Source organism: Myotis davidii, unplaced genomic scaffold, assembly GCF_000327345.1.
Source record: "Myotis davidii unplaced genomic scaffold, ASM32734v1 scaffold924, whole genome shotgun sequence".
NCBI classification, from domain to species: Eukaryota; Metazoa; Chordata; class Mammalia; order Chiroptera; family Vespertilionidae; genus Myotis; species Myotis davidii.
In genome coordinates, this window is record NW_006294764.1 from 102163 (window position 1) to 122042 (window position 19880).

The 19880-nt window shown below is 42.3% G+C and overlaps 1 protein-coding gene across 3 annotated transcripts in view; it reads left to right on the plus strand.

The window, feature by feature from the left end:
- PIK3R3 (phosphoinositide-3-kinase regulatory subunit 3) overlaps positions 1 to 15838 on the plus strand; it is an 86360-nt gene extending 70522 nt beyond the window's left edge. For all 3 annotated transcript variants that reach the window (XM_015567509.1, XM_006769223.2, XM_015567510.1), the window contains 3 exons: positions 4037 to 4111; positions 4548 to 4718; positions 12189 to 15838. In XM_015567509.1, coding sequence (XP_015422995.1) covers positions 4037 to 4111; positions 4548 to 4718; positions 12189 to 12387 — 445 coding nt within the window. In that variant the 3' untranslated portion in view covers positions 12388 to 15838. The remainder of the gene's footprint in view (positions 1 to 4036; positions 4112 to 4547; positions 4719 to 12188) is intronic.
- Positions 15839 to 19880: the final 4042 nt, after the last annotated feature.

Here is a 19880-nt window from a genome sequence, read left to right on the forward strand (position 1 = left end):
TATATATATATTTTTTTTTTTTCCCCCTACTTGCTGGGTTAAGGACTAGGTAAGAATAACTAACACCAGCTATTTTTTCTCTTGTTTTTCTTAAGATAAGTATAAATTGACTACAGAGTAGTATTTTTCCTGTTTTTTTAGAAGAGAATACTGAAGCATAAGTAGAGGCTGATTAAAACCACACAATTAGTGGGATGAGAACTGGATGTTGATGTTGGTGGAAATGGGGTCCTGCCACAGAGTTGTGAGGAAAGCATTTTGGGGACCATGCAGGGGAGGATGAGGTGTGATGGTAAGGTTTTTTGAAGCTGGAGCAAACACAAAGGACTGTCCCCAAGTGCCCCAGATCCAGGGCTGACAGTGCCCCAGGAACAACATAACCTATGGCTGAAGGTGGAAGCGCTGAAGGTAGAAGCGTGTGCTGGCCCTGTGAGGAATCGGGCTCCCTCCTCTCTGAGTGCCCGGAGTCTGTGTCTCAGCCATGGGCAGGTGGTTCAGCTTCGTCCTGCTGTGGAAGAACTTCAGCCTTGTCTTCATTAAGCCCAGAAGAAGGGCCAGGGTCCAGAAATTCTGTACGTTAGTTTAGCCCATGCTAAAGCTGAGTCCGGTTTAGCTTCTGTCCCTGTTTGGCTAGCTTAGCCTCTGTTCCTCTGCACTGGGCTGCTGTGTGCAGGCCCGTGCTTTCCGAGCCACACTTGGAGCCTGCACAGCCAGGCGGGCGCTCCGGCTCCCTGTGGCTGCCAGGAGTCCATGGCTGCTAGGGAGGGAGAGCACAAGTGTACAGAGCAGGACCAAGTGGGCGAACAAATGCGTGCTGCCTAGTGAGGCCTTTGTTAAGCTTTGATGATAGCACTTTGGGCTTTCAAACTGACCAGTCTCTTTCCCAGTGCTCTGTGGGCTTGTCCTTCCCCTAACCAGTCAGGTCTTTTCCCAGATTAGACACTGTCCCTTTATGGTTGCCATCCTGGCTTCTACTGGGCATTCACTTACCAGAAGAATTTCCCCTTTATTGTTTATTCTCCCCACCCCCATGGTCCCTGCAATGGGACCGGTGGTACCCAGGGAGGCTGGAGAGAAGGTCCTTCCTCCCCACGCAGGGAGGAAGGGGGGAGTGTTAATCCTCTTGGCAGAACAGCATGGCTATCTCCCGGAGTGTGTGAAGCTGTAGCTTCCGACCTAATTAAGCTTAGCCAGGTTTGCTTCCTTCTCTTTATTAATATCTAGGTAGCTATGCTAACAACATTAGGTCTTTTTATTTTTTGGCCTCAGCTTTTTCCTCTAGAATGTACTATTTAGGAGTGATCTAGGCATTACTCAATCATAAGATAAATACGAATTGCCATACTAAAGTCACTTGAGCTTTTTCAAAATCATTTTTAAAAAAATATATTTTATTGATTTTTTTACAGAGAGGAAGGGAGAGAGAAGGATAGAGAGTTAGCAACCTCTATGAGAGAGAAACATCGATCAGCTGCCTCCTGCACACTCCCCACTGGGGATGTGCCCACAACCAAGGTACATGCCCTTGACTGGAATCGAACCTGGGACCTTTGAGTCCACAGGCCGGCGCTCTATCCACTGAGCCAAATCGGTCAGGGCCAATTTTTATTTTGTTGTTGTTAATCCTCACCCGAGGATATTTTTCCATTGATTTTTAGAGAGAGTGGGAGGGAAGGGGGATAAATAGAAACATCAATGTGAGAGACACACATTGGTTGGTTGCCTTTTGCACATGGCCAGGGATCGAGCCTGCCACTCAAGGTACATGTCCTTAACTGGAATCACACCCAAGACCCTTCAGTCCGCAGGCCGACGTTCTATCCACTGAGCCAAAACAACTAGGGCAAAGATAAAATTTTTTAAGGATAGAAAGGTTTGGATGATAAGAGTACTTAGAGGAGGGTATCTGGATATTTTGCTAATAAAAGTGGTGGTATAAGAGGGGGTTTGTTACTAAATAAATTCTATCAAGATCATACTAGTTGTTTTCTAGCTTCACTAAGCATATGAAATGGAACCCAGGTTAACTGAAAGACATGTCTTATTGAGAAAGGCTGTGAAATCTATCTAAAAGAACTTTAAATTCGTGTGATGCCAAGTTATATAGTGTACTTGGGGTTGACCATGAAAATTTATTAAAAACAGCCCACCAGCAAATACTATTTATTGAATTTCTACTATGTACTGGCACTTTTCAGCATTGGGATTAGCCATGAGCAAGACATTCCCCTTTTTTTAAAGCAGCTTACATTTTATTTTTATTTATTTTATTTATTTTTTTTATTGATTTTTTTACAGAGAGGAAGGGAGAGAGAGAGAGAGTTAGAAACATAAATGGTGAGAATCATTGATCAGCTGCCTCCTGCATGCCCCCTACTGGGGATTGAGCCTACAACCTGAGCATGTGCCCTGACTGGGAATTGAACCTTGACCTCCTGGTTCATGGGTCAGCACTCCACCACTGGGCCATACCAGCCAGGCACAGCAGCTTACATTTTAGTGGAGGAGACTGTCAAGAGAAGAAATGCCCAAACCTGTAAGAATTTTTATGAAGTTTATTTGAGCCAAATTGATGACAGTTGCCAAAAGACAAAATCTTAAGGGACTGGGAAAACGCTGCAAAGAATGGTGATTCATTGGTGATAGATTAGGAAGGCAGGAGAAAGCAAGGGTGTGGGGCAGGGGGAGGGGAGGATTGGGCGGGGAATCTCTGGAATTGGATGAAAAGTAAAACAAATAGACACTTTTACATAGGTGGTATAGGAGGATAGTTAACAGTTAACACGGTAACAAAGAGGCGATTTGTGGCCTCTGCTCTAGTGTGCTAGCTGTGCTTTGAGGGGTGGGAGTGGAGGGGGGAGAGAGGAAATTACTTTGATATTCATTCCAAAGGTATGTTATCAGGTATGTTATTATAGATGCACAAAAAAAGACAATATGCAGGCTCAGTTAAGGTGAAGATTGACCTTTGTTATGGAAAATTACTGGCCATGAACGGTTTGTAGTTAAAAAGTTTTACTTTCAGACCATCCTATGGAGTTACTTTAGGTCCCTGAGTTTGTAAGACCACCATGTAGGCCTCCCCTGAACTTGTCAGGTTTAGTATGTGGCCCCTTTTCAGCCACAAGACAAACATCAACAGTGAAAATACAAAACAATTTCAGGCAAGGGCTAAGAAGATGATAAAATACGGAGAGTGACTGGGGGGTTGCTTTAGTTGGGACAGTGAAGGCAGTCTTCCTTGGAGGGAGGTATTTAGGATGAGATATGAATGAACAGGGGCCTGGTTGGGGGGCTGCAGTGAAAGAGTTTTTATATTCCACTGGTTGTAGACCATCAGCTACCTCAGTGGTTTATATCATTTTACATCTAAAATGTTGTATTTTCCTGGCTGGGTGGCTCAGTTGGTTTGAGTGTAATCCTGGTACGCCAAGGTTGTGGGTTCGATCCCCGGTCAGAGGACATAGGCGAATCAATCAATGAACGCATAAGTAAGTGGGACAACAAATCGATGTTTCTCTCTCCTTTCCTCTCTCCAAAATAATTTTTTAAAATGTTGCTGTATTGTAAAATACTATGATTTGCCTGGTGATGAAATAAATTCTGTGGTTTGCTTAGGTGCAAGTATAGACCTTAAAATTTTGTTTTAGAATTGTAAACTCAATATAGAAACCACATAGGAATTGATTCCTCTGGCTAAGTGGAAATCACAAATATGTGACTCCATACTGATCTAACTAATGATTTCAGCAACGTGTGTCTCCCACTGTGTTTGAGTGTAAGTGTGTGTGTGCTTATGGTAGTAAAACCTTCTAGAAAAAGAAAATGCAAAGTGAGAAGCCTCATTTCAAGTTATCTCTTTGTGTTTCTGCCTTTTTGCAGAAAGTTGAAGGGAAAGTAATGGAGAAACTAGTTTAGGGAAATTTCTGGCCGCTCTGTGGGATTGGGAAAAGTAAGAGGTTCCTGGACTCTGGAAAGTTGGTTGGCTTGGACGCAGTTTGCACAGATACTGACACTGCTATCTTCCCTCTGGCAGATGGCTCAATCACAAAGGAGTGAGACAGAAACGTCTAAATGCCTGGCTGGGGATCAAGAATGAGGATGCTGATGAGTAAGTTCTCTCTGTACCTTTCTGTCAGAGGGCTTTGTTCCCAATCTAAGACCTGGGCCTTCTTAATACATGTTAAATATTGGTTTTTATTGTCATTTGAGGACACTGAATTAGGAACTTTGCTCCTCTTTTGAATTGAATTTTCTAGAGTACCCTATAGGCATTTGAGTTCAGAGACCTGCCTAACTATATGAAACAAAAGCATTGGTCTGAAGGTCATTCAGACATCCACGTGTCAGCTTGTTGGATGAGACATGTGAATTCTGTGCTTTCTGTACCATAGCAAGTAATGAAGTTGTTGAAAAGTATCCAACTAATTAGAATTTCATTTTATCATTTTATGGATAAAGATTTAGAAGAGAGTTTTATTTGTGAATTTGCTTTCAGATATAAGTAACCTGATTGATAGAATAATATTTTAACATTTAATTTTTAGGACCTATTTTATCAATGAGGAAGATGAAAACCTGCCCCATTATGATGAGAAAACCTGGTTTGTTGAGGATATCAATCGAGTACAAGCAGAGGACTTGCTTTATGGGAAGCCTGATGGTGCATTCTTAATTCGTGAGAGTAGCAAGAAAGGATGTTATGCTTGCTCTGTGGTGTAAGTCTTCCTGGGAGTACAACCTTTTGAAAACTTCTGCATTGATTAAAAGAAAATCAGTCTCTCATAAAATTCAGTAAAATTAGTTCAGGTGCAGTAATGAGGGCCCAGGGCTTATACCATTAATATTTTATTTTTGTGTATATAACACACACATACACACACACACACACACACACACACACACACTAGAGGCCTGGTGCACGACATTCATGTACTCGGGGGCCCGGGGGGTCCCTCAGTCCAGCCTGTGCCCTTTAGCAGTCCGGAAGCTCTCAGGGGAGCCCTGGGGAGCAGGCCTAAGCCGTCAGTCGGACATTCTGAGTGCTGTCACGGAGCCTCCCGCCACTGCCGCTGCACTCGCCAGCTGTCAGCCCAATTTGTGACTGAGTGGCGCACTGACCACCAGGGGGCAACTCCTGTGTTGAGCGTCTTCCCCCTAGTGGCAGTGTGCATCATAGCAACCGGTCGCTCTGCCATTTGGTCGATTTGCATATTACCCTTCTATTATATAGGATTAAATTCTTATTTATTTATTTTAAAAATATGGAACGCTTCACAAATTTGCTTGTCATCCTTGTGCAGGGGCCATGCTAATCCTTTCTGTATCGTTCCAATTTTAGTATATGTGCTGCCGAAGCAAGCACTAGGATTAAATTCTTTATTGTTTAAAGTATTACATATGTCTCATTTTCCCCCCACTGATCCCTCCCCAGCTGTTCCCACTCCCCAGTACATGCCCTCACCGCCCTACTGACTATGTCCATGGCTTATGCTTATATGCATACATACAAGTCTTTTGGTTGATCTCTTAGACCAGTGGTCGGCAAACCACGGCTCGTGAGCCACATGCGGCTCTTTGGCTCCTTGAGTGTGGCTCTTCCACAAAATACCGACTTCTGCTCATGGGCCACGAAGTTTCAATCGCACTGTACATGCGTGCCCACATGTGGTATTTTGTGGAAGAGCCACTCTCAAGGGGCCAAAGAGCCACATGTGGCTCGCGAGCCGCGGTTTGCCGACCACGGTCTTAGACAATTAGTATTTTATAAAGAAATCAGTTTCTTTAGGAGAAATGATACCTGAAATCATTTTAGGGATTTTAATTTAAATGGTAAGTAGATTACACCTTGCAGTATTGCTATTGGATTTTAGGTATTTGTGAAAAGTAATGTGAGATCTTCCATTGAAAAGGTAACTTAATTCTTTTTTTAAAATGTATTTTTATTGATTTTAGAGGGGAACAGAGAGGGAGAAAGAGAGAAAAACATCAATGATGAGAGAGAATCATGGATGTCTGCCTCCTGCATGCCCCCTACTGCGGGAACCGGGACCTTCTGGTTCATAGGTCCACACTCTACCACCAAGCCACACATGCTGGGCATCACTTAATTCTTTAGTAGTCTTCTGCATGCCTAACTTGATCATTATCAGATTTAGGAAGGCTTGATTAAATAGAATGTTTTTACTTCAGCAGAAAAACTCTATCTAAATTTTGTACTTAAATAGTATTCTGTTGGGTAGTGATAGGTAATGTTGGGTGTTTTCCATAAGATCATCTTATGAATTTGTTTGGAAAAGCCTATTTGACTTTTAATGGAAAGTGAAATTCTGGGGGCAACTAACCATATGTTGGTCAGATTTTTGCCTAAGTGTTATGTATATTCCTTAGAAAGGCAAATTTCTTCATTGACAAAGACCATACTTAGATTAGAGGCTTAGTATGATGATTATGAGAGCAAGCTTTGGTGCCAGATGTACTGGATTCAAATCCTGACTCTGCTCCTTACTAGATGTATGATCTAGGGTAAGGTACTTAACTTTTCTTTGCCCAGTTTCATTATCTATAAAATAAGGATAATAATAATATCTCCTTGAAGTTTTTTTCAAGTATTTAGTGAATTAATATATGTAATGTAACGTGTGTTGATCAGTGCTAGCTCACAGTAAGTAACCTTACTATATTATTGTGATAGTGATGCTACTGATGGACATGGCAGAAGGCAAGCAAAGATGACCAAGTGTTTTTCCCCTCAAAGAGGGCAGTGTGGTGAGGATAAACAAAAGGTACTCATTAACAGAGTGCTCAATGCTTTCTTTACATGATCATCTTGTCTTTAGTGGTCTACCTCTGTCATTGAGTCAGAGTTTGAGTCCAAGTTTACCTGGTTTCAAAGCCAACATTTTTCTTTTGCAACACACTTCATTTCACAATTAAATATCGAAGATAAATAGAATCACTGTGAAATGGTATAGTTAGTTGCCTGTGCACATGAAGAACTGTTAATTCTGGTAGAGAAGAAGAGGATTGGGAGGTTTTGTGGAAGAGGTGGCATTTGAGCTGAACTTTGAAAGGATGACTAATGGGATACCTATGGGCAGGAAATGGGAGGAATTGAAAAGTACATTGGATTACTGTTTTCCAGAGATAGGGCTACTTGGAAAACATTTCATTTCTCTGAAACACGGACTGCTCAAGTTATATGAGTAGAAATGGCAGGAGAGGATGGTTCTTGTAGGATTTGAGATCTTTTAAGAACAATAAAAAGAAGGAAGGTGATAACCCCAGTGCATTGGTTCCTCACCCTCACCCCGGCTCACTGGGTCGCAGGCTCACATAAATCCAGGGAGACTAAGGAGCAGCCTGAATATCTTAGGAGCTGTGTATTTTTTTTTTCTCCTTTTTAATAAATATATATATATATTGATTTCAGAAAGGAAGGTAGAGAGGAGATAGAGATAGAAACATCAATGATAAGAGAGAATCATTGATCGGCTGCCGCCTGCATGCCCCCCACTGGGGATTGAGCCCACAACCCGAGCATGTGCCCTAACCAGGAATCGAACCCTGACATCCAGGTTCATAGGTTGACATTCAACCACTGAGCCACGCCAGCCGGGCTTTTTCTCCTTTCTTTAGCCACAGACTTGGCCAGACTCAAGTCCACAGCAGTGTGGATTTCCCTTGCCTGTTAAATCCAACTACAGTCATATATCAAATTGGAGTTCACATTGAAGATTTTCAGAAGCAAAAGAGTCTGGCATCACAAAAACTTCCATTTGTTTGGTAACCACTCTGGCTACAGGAAGCCTTCTTACAGTGATCTCCAATATATTTAAGACATTTGCTAAAGGAGGGACATGAATAAGTTCAGTTTTTTAGGAAACACTCATACCAAAATTAAAATGATCATGTAGTAGGAAGCGAAAGCATGGAACACCTTTGTTTTTCCATTTTAATTTTTGTTAATGACATCATAAAAAAGCTTCAGAATTATCTAACTTTATAGCCTTCTGAGAATAAAGACCTACAGCCAGCAGTGCATATATTCCTCTAGATTAGGGAGTCAGGTAGTGAGCACTTGTGATCTTGTTGTTGCCATTTGGGATACAAAATTTGATTAGGGATAGAACAACTAGATAGATAAAGAAGGAAACTGAAGGCTTGAACCGACTATAAAACAGCTCAACCTAACAGACATGTTTAGAATATTCCACCTACCAATAGAGGACACGTTCTTCTCAAGTGCACATGAAACATCATTCAGGATAGACCACAGGTTAGACCACAAGTCTCAATAAATTTAAAAGGATCGAAATAATATAAAATATGTTTTCTAACCACAATGGAAATAAATCAGAAACAAAAACAGAAGGAAATTTGGGGAATTTCACAAATGTGGACAGTAAACACATTTCTAAATAACCGGTAGACCAAAAAAGAAAATAAGAAAAGGGAAATTAGAAAATACTTTGAAATGAGTTAAAACAAAAAAACATATAAAAACTTATGGAATGCAGTGAAAGCAGTGCTAAGAGGGAAAGTTATAACTATAAACATTTATATTAAAAAGATCTCAGTAGCCTTACCGTCTTCTACCTTAAGAAACTACCCCCCCCCCCACAAAAAAAGAAGAGCAAATTAAGCGCACACAAACAGAAGGAAAGGAATAATAAAGATTAGAATGGAAGTAAATGAAATAGAGAATTAAAAACAATTGAAAGTCAGTGAAACCAAAAGTTGGGACCAACAAAATTGACAACCTCTAAATTGACACACACACACACACACACACACACACACACACACGACACAAATTACTAAAATCAAGATGAAAGAGGAGACATTACTTGTAGTCCTTATAGAAATTTAAAATGATGATGAGGGAATACTATAAAACAATTATATGCCAGCAAATTAAATAATCTAGATGAAATGTACAAATTCCAAGAAACACAGAAACTACCAAAACTGACTTAAGAGGAAATAGAAAATCTGAAGAAAACTGTAGCAAGTAAAGAAGTTGAAGTATTAATTAAAAAAATAAAACTACCCACAAAGAAAAGCCCAGGCCCAGTTGGCTTTACTGGTGAAGTCTATCAAATATATTTTAAAGAATTAACACAAGATCCTCACAAACCCTTAAAATAAAATAGAAGAGGAGAGAACACTTCTCAACTCATTTTATAAGGGTAATATTACACTGGTAGCAAAACCCAAAGTTTTTTTTTGGTGTTTTTTTTTTTTTTAAATATCTTTATTGATTTTAGAGAAGGGAGAAGGAGAAAGAGAAACATCAATGATGAGAGAGAATCATTGATCAGCTGCCTCCTATATTGGGGATCAAGCCTGCAATCCAGGCATGTACCCTGACCAGGAACCAAACCGTGACCTCCTGGTTCAGAGATCGATGCTCAACCACTGAGCCATGCTGGCTGGGCCCATACAAAGTTATCACAAGGAAAGAAAACTATAGATAATTGTAGTAGGAATTATCCCAGGAATGCAAGGGTGGATCAGTATAAATCAATCAACACAATAACCGATGTTAATAAAATAAAGGACAGAAATTACACGATTATTTTACTAGACACAAAATGCTTTGATAAAATCCAACAAGTCTTTTTTTTTTGCAAGGCAAATATCTTTACTTCTACCTACATTTTTTTTGTGGTTGTTAATTCTCGACCGAGGATATTTTCCCATTGATTCTTAGGGAGAGTGGAAAAGAGAAGGAAAGACAGAGAAACACTGATGTGAGAGAAACACATTAATCAGCTGCCTCCTGCATGTGCCCCAACCAGGGCCCGGGCCGGGGAAGAGCCTGCAACTGAGGTATGTACCCTTGACCCGAATCAAATGACCCTTTTGGTCTGCAGGCCGACACTCTATCCACTGAGCCAAATCAGCCAGGGCAATCCAACCACTCCTTTATTTTAAAAAACACTGAACAAACTAGGAGTAGGAGGCTACCTCCTCAACGTGATAAAGAGTTATCTGTGAAAACCCACAGCTAATGTCATACTTAATGGTTAAAGACCGAATGGTTTTCCCTAAGATAGGATAAAGACAAGGATGTCCACTCTTACCACTTCTAAATATTGAACAGAAGGTTCTGCTAGGGAAGTTAGGCAAGAAAAAGAAATAAAAGGCATCCAGATTGGAAAAGAATAAAATAAATGAGTTCATCAGGGTTGTAAGTTAAAAGATTAGGGATACAAAAATCAGTTGTATTTCTATATACTAGACATGAACAATCTGAAAATGAAATGAAGAAGACAAGCTATTTATAATAACATCAAAAATGATTAAATACCTAGGATTAAAACAAAAGCAGTACAAGAGCTGTGCAATGAAAACTATAAAACAATGGAAGAACTTAAAGAAGATCTAAATAAGTGGAAAGACATCCAGTGTGTTAAGATGGCAGTGCTTCCCACATTGGTCTACATGTTCAATGTAATCCCTTTCAAAAATTCCAGCTGGATTGTTGCAGAAATTGACAAGATGATCCTAAAATTCATGTGACAATGCAAGGGATCCAGAACAGCTAAAATAATCTTGAAAGAATAGAAAAAAGTTAAAGTACGCCTCCTGACCTCAAAATTTACAACAAAGCTATATAATGAAAACTGTGAGGCACTGACAGTCGGATAAACGTAGTTCAGTGAACAGAATTGAGAGTCAAGAAATTCTTACACTTATGGTCAATTGGTGTTCAACAAGGATCTCAAGACCATTCAGTGGGGAAAAAATAGTCATTTCAACACATGATGCTGTGACAACTGGTGAGCCACAGCAAAAGAAGAGAGTTGGACCCCTACCTCACACTATGTACAAAAATTAACTAAGAATGAATTATAGATCTAAATGTAAAAGCTACAAGTATAAAACACTTAGGAGAAAACATAGGCATAAATCTTTGGGTTAGGCAGTGGTTTCTTACATATCCAAAGTACAAACACCAAAAGAAAAAATAATTTGGTCTTCAACATAATTAAAAACTTTTTTTCATCAAAGGAAACTGTCAAAAAAGTGAAAAGACAACCTAAAGAATAGGATAAAATATTTAGAAATCATATATCTTTTAAGCAACTAGTATCTAATACATAAAGAACTCTTAATAGACAAATGTCCCAATTTAAAAACGGGAAAAATATATAAATATACATTTTTCTTAAGATATATAAGTGGTCAATAAGCATATGAAAAGTTGCCCAATATCAGTAGCCATTAGAAAACTGCAAATCAAAACCACACTGAGACACCACTAGGATGACTATAAAATAAAAAAGATGGACAATAAGAAGTGTTGGAAAGAATGTGGAGAAATTGAATCCTCTTACACTTCTGGCAGGAGTATAGAAAGGTACAACCATTTGGGAAACCAGTTTGGCAGTTCCTCACAAAGCTAAACCATGTGACTCAGCAGTTCCACTCATAGATATACATCCAAGAGAACTGAAAACATATGTCCATACAAAAACTCATACACCAATGTTCAGAGCATTATTCATAATAGCCAAAAAAGTGGAAACAACCCAAAATGTCATTCCATTGATGAATGGATAAACAAAATGTGGAATATCCACACAATAAAATATTTATTCAGCTATAAGAAAAAAATGAAGTACTCATACATGCTACAACATGAGAGACTTTGAAAATAGTGTGCTAAGTGAAAGCCAGGCACAAAACGTTGTGTGATATTATATGATTCCATTTATATGAAATGTCCAGAATAGGCAAATCAATAGAGACAGAAAATAGGTTAGTTGACACTGCCTGGGGGGAAGGAGGAATACAGAGTAATTGCTACATGGTTTCTTTTTAGGGTGGTGAAAATATTCTAGAATTAGATAGTGGTGATTGTTGCACAACCTTGTCAATATTCTAAAAATACTGACTTATACACTAAAAAAATGTTTTTTGGTTTGTTCTGCCCCTCTTAGTATTCTTGCCTAAGTTGAGTGACTACATGGAGCCATCCATTTTAGCTTTACCAGGCCTTGGCGGGAGGTGGCAGGTCTGGAAGGGAGTGATGGAGACACACATGGATGTGACATTTTACAAACTTGGTTGACAAACATTTCTGCTCCTCCTCTACAAAATAGTTGCTTTCAGGCTTCTGGGGTCCCTTTATTATTCCCTGCCTTAATTCCGTGGTGCTTGCGTGTTGTATCTTGCAGTGCCGATGGGGAAGTGAAGCACTGTGTGATCTACAGCACTGCCCGGGGCTATGGCTTTGCAGAGCCCTACAACCTGTACAGCTCGCTGAAGGAGTTGGTGCTCCACTACCAGCAGACATCCCTCGTTCAGCACAACGACTCCCTCAACGTCAGGCTTGCCTACCCTGTCCACGCACAGATGCCCTCGTTCTGCAGATAAAGTGGGAGTGGGAAGAGAGGTGGCTCTCTAGCATTTTTTCTACAGTTTTATTAGACTATGAGGGCATTCTTAAGAGGTAGACTGCTTGTTTTGCACAAGAAGTGATTCTGTGAATGTGAAGTGGAGAGGCCGAGCAGCAGCGGTCAGGAGGGGGTGTCAGGGGCCTCTGGATCTTGGGGACCCAGCTGTGCTGCTGCACTAGCATAGGAAGCTGGAAGCAGATGTGGTTTTTTGGGAAGTCTGTTTCACTGGGGTTTTTTTTTTTTTAGACAGGCACCCTCAACAGAACACATTAGGCTTGAGGGGGTCGGGGGTTATATCTGGAAGCTTCTGCAGAGTCCATGTCCTCTTTGGGTCTTCAACTCTGAGAATGCGATGGGTGTGGCTCTGTGGGGAGTTCTGTTTTGATCTGGCAATCTCTCTTAACTTCCTCCCACAGAGAAGGTTGTTTTGGTTCTGTGGTAGAATGGCATTCAGTGAAAAAGACAACCAAAGGAGAATGGGGAGGCTTGGGATCTCATCTACAGACTCTCAGTCAAGGGGGTAAAAACCCTTCAACTGAAGGTCTTGTGTTTCTTAATCAACATAACGTAGACATCAGCGTCTCATAGCTCCTCTCTCTGAAAAACACTGTTTAGAAACCAAATTGATCCCAGAAAAACAATGTTTGTTACAGGGCTAAGGTCTGATGGAAGAAGGCAGCACTCGTGTCTGAATGCACACTTCTGTACCGAAACTTGAAAATAAAAGGAAAGCTAGAATTTGTTAGTTTTAGCAAACACTAAAATTGGTCAGTGTAACCCCTCTGCCCTGCCCTTGTTTCTCTGAGGTGAGGAATAGTGGTTTTTTTTGTAGGCATGGTAAGCTTTGAATCATAAAATGAAGTTGGTGCTTGTGTGGTGTTTCCTTAGCCTAAAGAATGATCTGTTGTTTGAAACCTTTGTAACTTGTTTGTATGAGTAAAGAAAAGGTGCAATCCAGTGCTTTTAGATGGCTTGATATACCAAATAATGATATAGAACAACATTCTTACATGTGCTTCCCCAAGTGTAAAGGCCCCGCAGAAACAGTGACCACGTCAATGACTCACCCCTGTCCTTTGCTGGGTAGGACTTCAGGGCATTCATGGGTCGCTAAGGCTGTAGCAGGAAGGGATGAGATTGGGGGCAGGAACCTCAGTATATCACAGACCCAGGGGCTCCGGTGTCCAGGGCAAGGGTTATACCACATTACCCATGTGCTTCCATACTTTTGTCAGGGAAGGATCAGATGGTTTGGAGTTCAGACTGTTAGTAAAAACCATCTGGAGGCTCTTCTCTGCCTCTTCTGTGATCCTGCCATTAAGATGATGTGCACAGACTGTCCTGATTTTAGGCAGGATCTTCTGCTCCATGTGGTTTAAGCCTTCCAGCTGAGTGGAGCTAGGCGGATGGAGTTGGCGGCAGGCATCTCCTCCTACCTCCATTATGCCCTCCCCCAGCAGGTGACACTCATTGGACAAATAGAATTCAGTTGCCTCTGAGCCAGTCCTGGAACCAGAATAGGCTCAGAGTGAGTCAGCTGTTTGAGCCCAAAGCTGTGCAGTCAGGCGTCCTGGCTGAGCTATGCAAGGAGCCAATATCTGGGTCTTGGTACTTAGGCTTACAGTTAGGAAAGCTCTCGTTTTGGGGATGAAAGAAACATATTGCTTTTCCTGAGCATTTATCTTGGTTTCAGGGTCTAAAGTGAACTATGACATAGAAATTAGACAGAGATGAGGATAGGAAGGAAAGGGCATATCTTTGGCTTTTCCTTGGTTACGTTGCAGTTTCAAAATTGGATGAGGCAGACAGATGAAGCCCCTTCAGTGTCACTGCTCTGACTTACGCCCTTAACTGAGTGAACTGCACATCCCTTCCCCAAACTGCCAGATTGAAATCTTGCTGGAAGTTTTAGAGTAATGGCAGGCTGATTGCTGCTAGACACACCTGGGGAGCCTTGCACCTGGTGTTGAACCTGCTTACACGGTTAGTTGCTCAAGATTGGGTGCAAGAAACCCCTCCTTTCTGGTACTAAAATTTAGTGTTCTGAATGTCTTAAATGAAAATGGGGATAAGGATACACAACTGTAATGTTGAACTGTGTGTTGCTCCTTGTCAGGCAGGTGTTAAGGGTGCGCAGGAAGAGAGCTAGCATCATCTGTTATCTCGCTTGGGATGCTGGCTTGTGGAGAAGGGCTGCTCTTTTTTAGTCCTACATTCCTTCACTTTTTGTTTCCTGTTTTTCATTCTCCAATTGGTTGCTTTGTGGGGACTAAGACCTAGGGATCATTTGAGAAACTGAAAAGTGTCTTTGCCACGATTTGCTTGATCCTGATGAGTCAGTGGAAGTGGCATAGGGACTAGTCTACTAACCATGTGGAGCAGTACTATGCTGCTTCTTTACTCTGTGGTCTAGGCAGCAAGCCGTGGCCTCCATCTGAGTCTAGTTCTGTGTCCTGGGATGCTTTTTTATGGCATCTTAACTGCATCTTCACTGAGGCAGAGGGTAAAGAGACAGAACAAGACCAGAGTGGCCCATTGCTTTCCTGGCTAGAGAAGCCAGCTACCAACATGAAAGCAGCTTGGGGCAGGCTGGACATAGCTCGTAGGCCCATCTATTCCAGATGGAGCTTTCATCACTGAACAATGTTCTGCCACGCCAGGCCATAGATGCTAAACCTTGGCCATAGCTCAGGCCTCTCCAGGGTAGCTGTGTCCTTATTGCTGATTTAGTCAAGGTTGAGGAATCCTAATAACACTCCTACCCCATTTCATTTCCCAGCCCTGATGGCACCTCCCAGTTATTTGGGGCCTCATACGCTCTGGGAACGCTTTTTTGAGAGCCAGTATGGTGTCTTCCATGGGTTTTTTCTTGCTGCAAGGAACCAGCCTCCTGGGTCCTCTTGGGCCAAGAATCGCATCTGGGCAATTCCTAGTTTTCAAGGTTAAGACTCCAGAGTAGTCCTCTATGAGGCTTTAGTGGCCTCAGAGCAGAGGGTCCAGATGGGGGTCTGTCTGGGCCCTCTGCTGCCAACTGCTCAGCCTTGCTCCAGCTCCAGCCACTTGTGACAACCTTGTTTCCTTACAGATTCCAGCATGTGACTTTGGTGCCCTGTTGTTACTTGTGAAAAACCTATTCTGTTGTCTTCGATGTAGTCAAAAAAATTCATGTAGTTTACGTAAAAATACCTGATTCACAAGGAAGCCAACTGTATGTCTTGTGTTGGGACAGTTCATAATGTAGTTCCTAGACCACTTTTGCAAATTGTTCTTGTCACCAGATGTGTTCAGACATTGCTGTGCAGTTGTAGGGGAGGGAGGGGGGAAGATGGGGAAGATACTTTCTGGTCTTTTTGTTTTGGATCTTCCCCAAGAGGGGACAGTTTGGCCAACTTGCTCCAGTAATGCAATAAAGACATTTCAATAAAGTACCTTTTTTGTCCTCGTGCTATAGAGGGAGGTGGTTTGGGGTTAGGAGCAAGGGGAAGAGGTCTGGGGTGTTGAAAAGCCCCGAAGCTTCCAAACCTTCTCTCCCATGAGCATCAAAAGATTGGTCCTGCAGCTGAACTGGGGCCACCAGAGGCACTTCTATCCCTGAAGAAGAGGACGTCAACCCAAACAGGTATGAAGCCAGAATCCTGTCTGCCTGACACAAGACACATGGAGACTCAGAAACTAATCTGAGAAAGTTAAATCTGAGAGCCATTTCCTCCTCTCCCCATTCCTGACGATTAGAAAGCCCAGTTTATTGATTCTCATCACATCTTTCTGCCTGGAAATAAAGGTATTTCCACATTCTATTTTGGAGGCAGGGGAAATGGGCTCAGGCTTACGGTTTGTCCTCTTGTTGCCCCAGGCCCTTGTCACCATTCTGCCAGGCACTTTGTTGAGGTTCCTATGTGTTGGGAACATAGTCAACAAACAAGTGATGACCTCTGCTTGCACAGAACATTGCAGTTCTCATCCATGTCTCAGGCCCCATGGATGGGCACTGACTTACAAATCAGATCAGATAAGGGAATTGTTTCCTTGTTCTAAATGACCTTGCCTATGACCTCCCTCACTACATTTTAGCTACATGGCATCCCCAAGGCCACTGCTAGGGATTATGGATTATTTCCCCAATTCCAAGAGTTGCTTCCACTCTACAGAAGACCTCAAATTCCTAACTTCAGTCCAGTCCTCTCTTCTGTACTCTACCTGCTGGGTGGATCTCTCTACTAGGAACTTCAGCATCCCACAGATACTGCTAACTTATTTACAGAGAAAACATGCTTGGTTATGAATTCCCTTATCTTCTTACCACCAAATTTACAAACCTGTCTGTATTCACAAAACTCCTCTCCTGCTCACCTATTAAATTACACGAGGTAGCCCCTGGATCCTGTTTTCTCTCACCTTCTCAGTAACCTCCCATGATCAGTTAGCAATTCTTTCAACATTGTTTCCTCTCTGTTGAATCATCCACTGACATTGGAATATGGCCTTTATTGCCTAATGTAATTGGAAAATCTGATTATGGGCCTCAAATATCCTAAGCACCAGTCTCTCTCCATCTCTGCTATGCCAGCTCACGCGTGGTTTCACTTTGTGCATAGGCTCTCCAGGTGGACACATGGCCTCCAGCAGTCCAGACTCATCGCTTCTGACAACTCCACCGAGGAGAGGTGGTCTTCCAGGTCCTGACTGCTTGCTTGTTTACATATCCATGGTGACTGGCACGGTATCCATGAGAAGAGGGCCTTGATAGCTCAGCCTAAACTATTTTTGAAAAAATTGTCTAAATCTGTCTTTATTGCCTCACCTCCTTAAGCATTTAAGTAGTTTCCACCATTACCTGAAACTGCTCTCCTTCATGTCTTCCAATAACCATCACTGTTGACTATTCTCCAGGAAAAACTCTACCATTGGCTCCATGACAACTCATTCATCTAGATTTCCTCCTGTATCTGTTCATTTTAATTATCCTGGACTCCCGCTCCTTTCTCAGGTATGCCTTTCCCCTGGCAGTTCTATCCATATCCATGAATTCACCTACCATCTCTAGACTAAGTATGTCCACCTGTTTCTCCTGCTCAGACCTCATATTCAGTTTACTGTCTGCATGTCACCACATTGTCCGCTTTCTCTTCCATTATCTCAGTGAATGGGAACAAGTAACTCATCTGCTTATGTAAGTCTGAAATGTAGATGTTATTCTTGATACCTTCTGTTTCATGTCTAAATAAAACCCACCATCAACCCATACACAAATCCAACTTTGTAAGAATCGAAGGTATCACTTCTCAATCCACTGCTTCACTATCATCTCTAACTTCCATACCAGAAGGCCTCCCTTCTTCCATTCTTGACCTCCTCAAATCTATTGTTGTTATAGCAACTGGGGTCTTTTCAAAGTACAAATCTGAAACTGTAAAACCAGTAAATAACTTTCAATCGCTGTTAGGGTAAATTATAAAATTCTTAATGGTATGGCTTCTCCCAAGTTTAGGATCTTTTTTTTTTAAAATATATTTTATTGATTTTTTACAGAGAGGAAGGGAGAGAGATAGAGAGTTAGAAACATCGACGAGAGAGAAACATCGATTAGCTGCCTCCTGCACACTCCCCACTGGGGATGTGTCCGCAACCAAGGTACATGCCCTTGACCGGAATCAAACCTGGGACCTTTGAGTCTGCAGGCTGACGCTCTATCCACTGAGCCAAACCGGTTTCGGCCCAAGTTTAGGATCTTAATTCCCCACTTCAATTACTCTGCACTGGCTCCCTCCCTTTGGGTTATTCCTAATGTCTTGGGCCTTTTCCCTTTTATACATATTCTCTGTACAGTCCCCATGTACTCCTATGCCTTTAATTACTAGCTATTTGCTGATGGCTGCCAAATCTGTGTCCAACTCCCTATACCTTTCCTCTAAGACTGGTTCTCAACCTTCCTAATGCTGCGACCCTTTAATATAGTTCCTCATGTTGTGGTGACCCCCAATTTCATTGTTACAAATTGAACATAATTAAAGCATAGTGATTAATCACAAAACCAATATGTAATTATATGTGTTTTCCGATGGTCTTAGGCGACCCCTGTGAAAGGGTCATTTGACCCCCAAAGGGGTAGTGACCCACAGGTTGAGAACCGCTGCTCTAAGAAAACTCCTGTCCTAGGTTAGACCACCATAATGGGCCACTACATTATTTCCTTTCTGGTCTGCTTATTCTACTTGAGCCTCTTTACTGCAGCCAGTGATCTCCTAAAACATAAATCTGCTTATACCACTCCCTGTGGTTACCTCCCAGAAACTCCTCACTGCTCTCAGGCTCATCAGGCAGTTTCTCAACTGCCCCACTAGCACTTACCCCATGCATTACAGGATGCTTAGCATCTCTGTGCCTACTCCTCCCAACTCTCTTCTCCTGCCTGCCATTTCCAACCCCTTAAGGGGGCAGGCAGTCTCTCTCCCATGAACTACTGTAAGTTGTGCATGCCCTAGCCCCTTTGCCCCATGGTGTGGTCCTTCTAAGCAGATCCTGATGTACATGGGGGGGTGGACTCCCTCAGGCAACCAGTTACCTTTATTCCTAGTGTCCAGTGCAGGGGTTGACTATCAATGAATGACTGAAGGAATAAGTGAGTTCACGAGGGAACTGGAAAGGCTGAGGGGCCAAATGTCCCACTTGTGGGCTTTGCATTGTGGGCAGAGCACGCCCTCTGGTGGCCACAGCCTTCCCCATGCAGAGTGACCAAGAGCTGCAGGGTGCTTGAAACACCCAGCCAGTGACCCAGATACGTTTTCCAGTTTCCAGGCCTCTTGTTACCTCTCCTTTGGCCCTAGGCATTGGATTATGGGACAGTAGTGCAAGACAGCAGTTTCATAAAGCCCTTCCTCATCTGGAGGCACTCTTCTAGCCGTGGCTCTCTCCCTCTGCCCTGCTCCTGCGAGGCCATGACTCCTCCAACACAATGTCCCAGATGTCCCCCGACCCGCCGAATACCACCCACCCACCCAGTGCAGTTCTACTCATTGGGGGGCTGCCCAGGTCAGCAATGTCCATCTCCAGTGCAGAGGCCCGACAATATAGCCCAGGAAGGGCTCACTGACGACAAACATTCATGACTTACTACTAAACACGGAAGGTGGTTCTCTATTTTCATCTCACCTGGCCTCCCAGCATTTTACCAAGTAACTCCACCCGTTTTAAAACTCTTCTCTTGGATTTTATCGTGCCCTTCTGGCTGCTGCTTCTAAGTCTTTCTTTGTCTTAAGTGCTTCTCAGTACATCATCATTTTTTTTAATTTTATATATTTTTTGCTGTTTTATTTTTTTCAGCTTGATATTCTTTTTAAAATAATTCTTTATTGTTGAAAGAATTACATATGTCCCCTATTTTCCCCCATTGACTCCCTCTAGCCTGCCCCTTCACCCCAGCCCAGGCCTTCAGAACCCTATTGTCTGTGTCCATGGGTTATACATATAGTC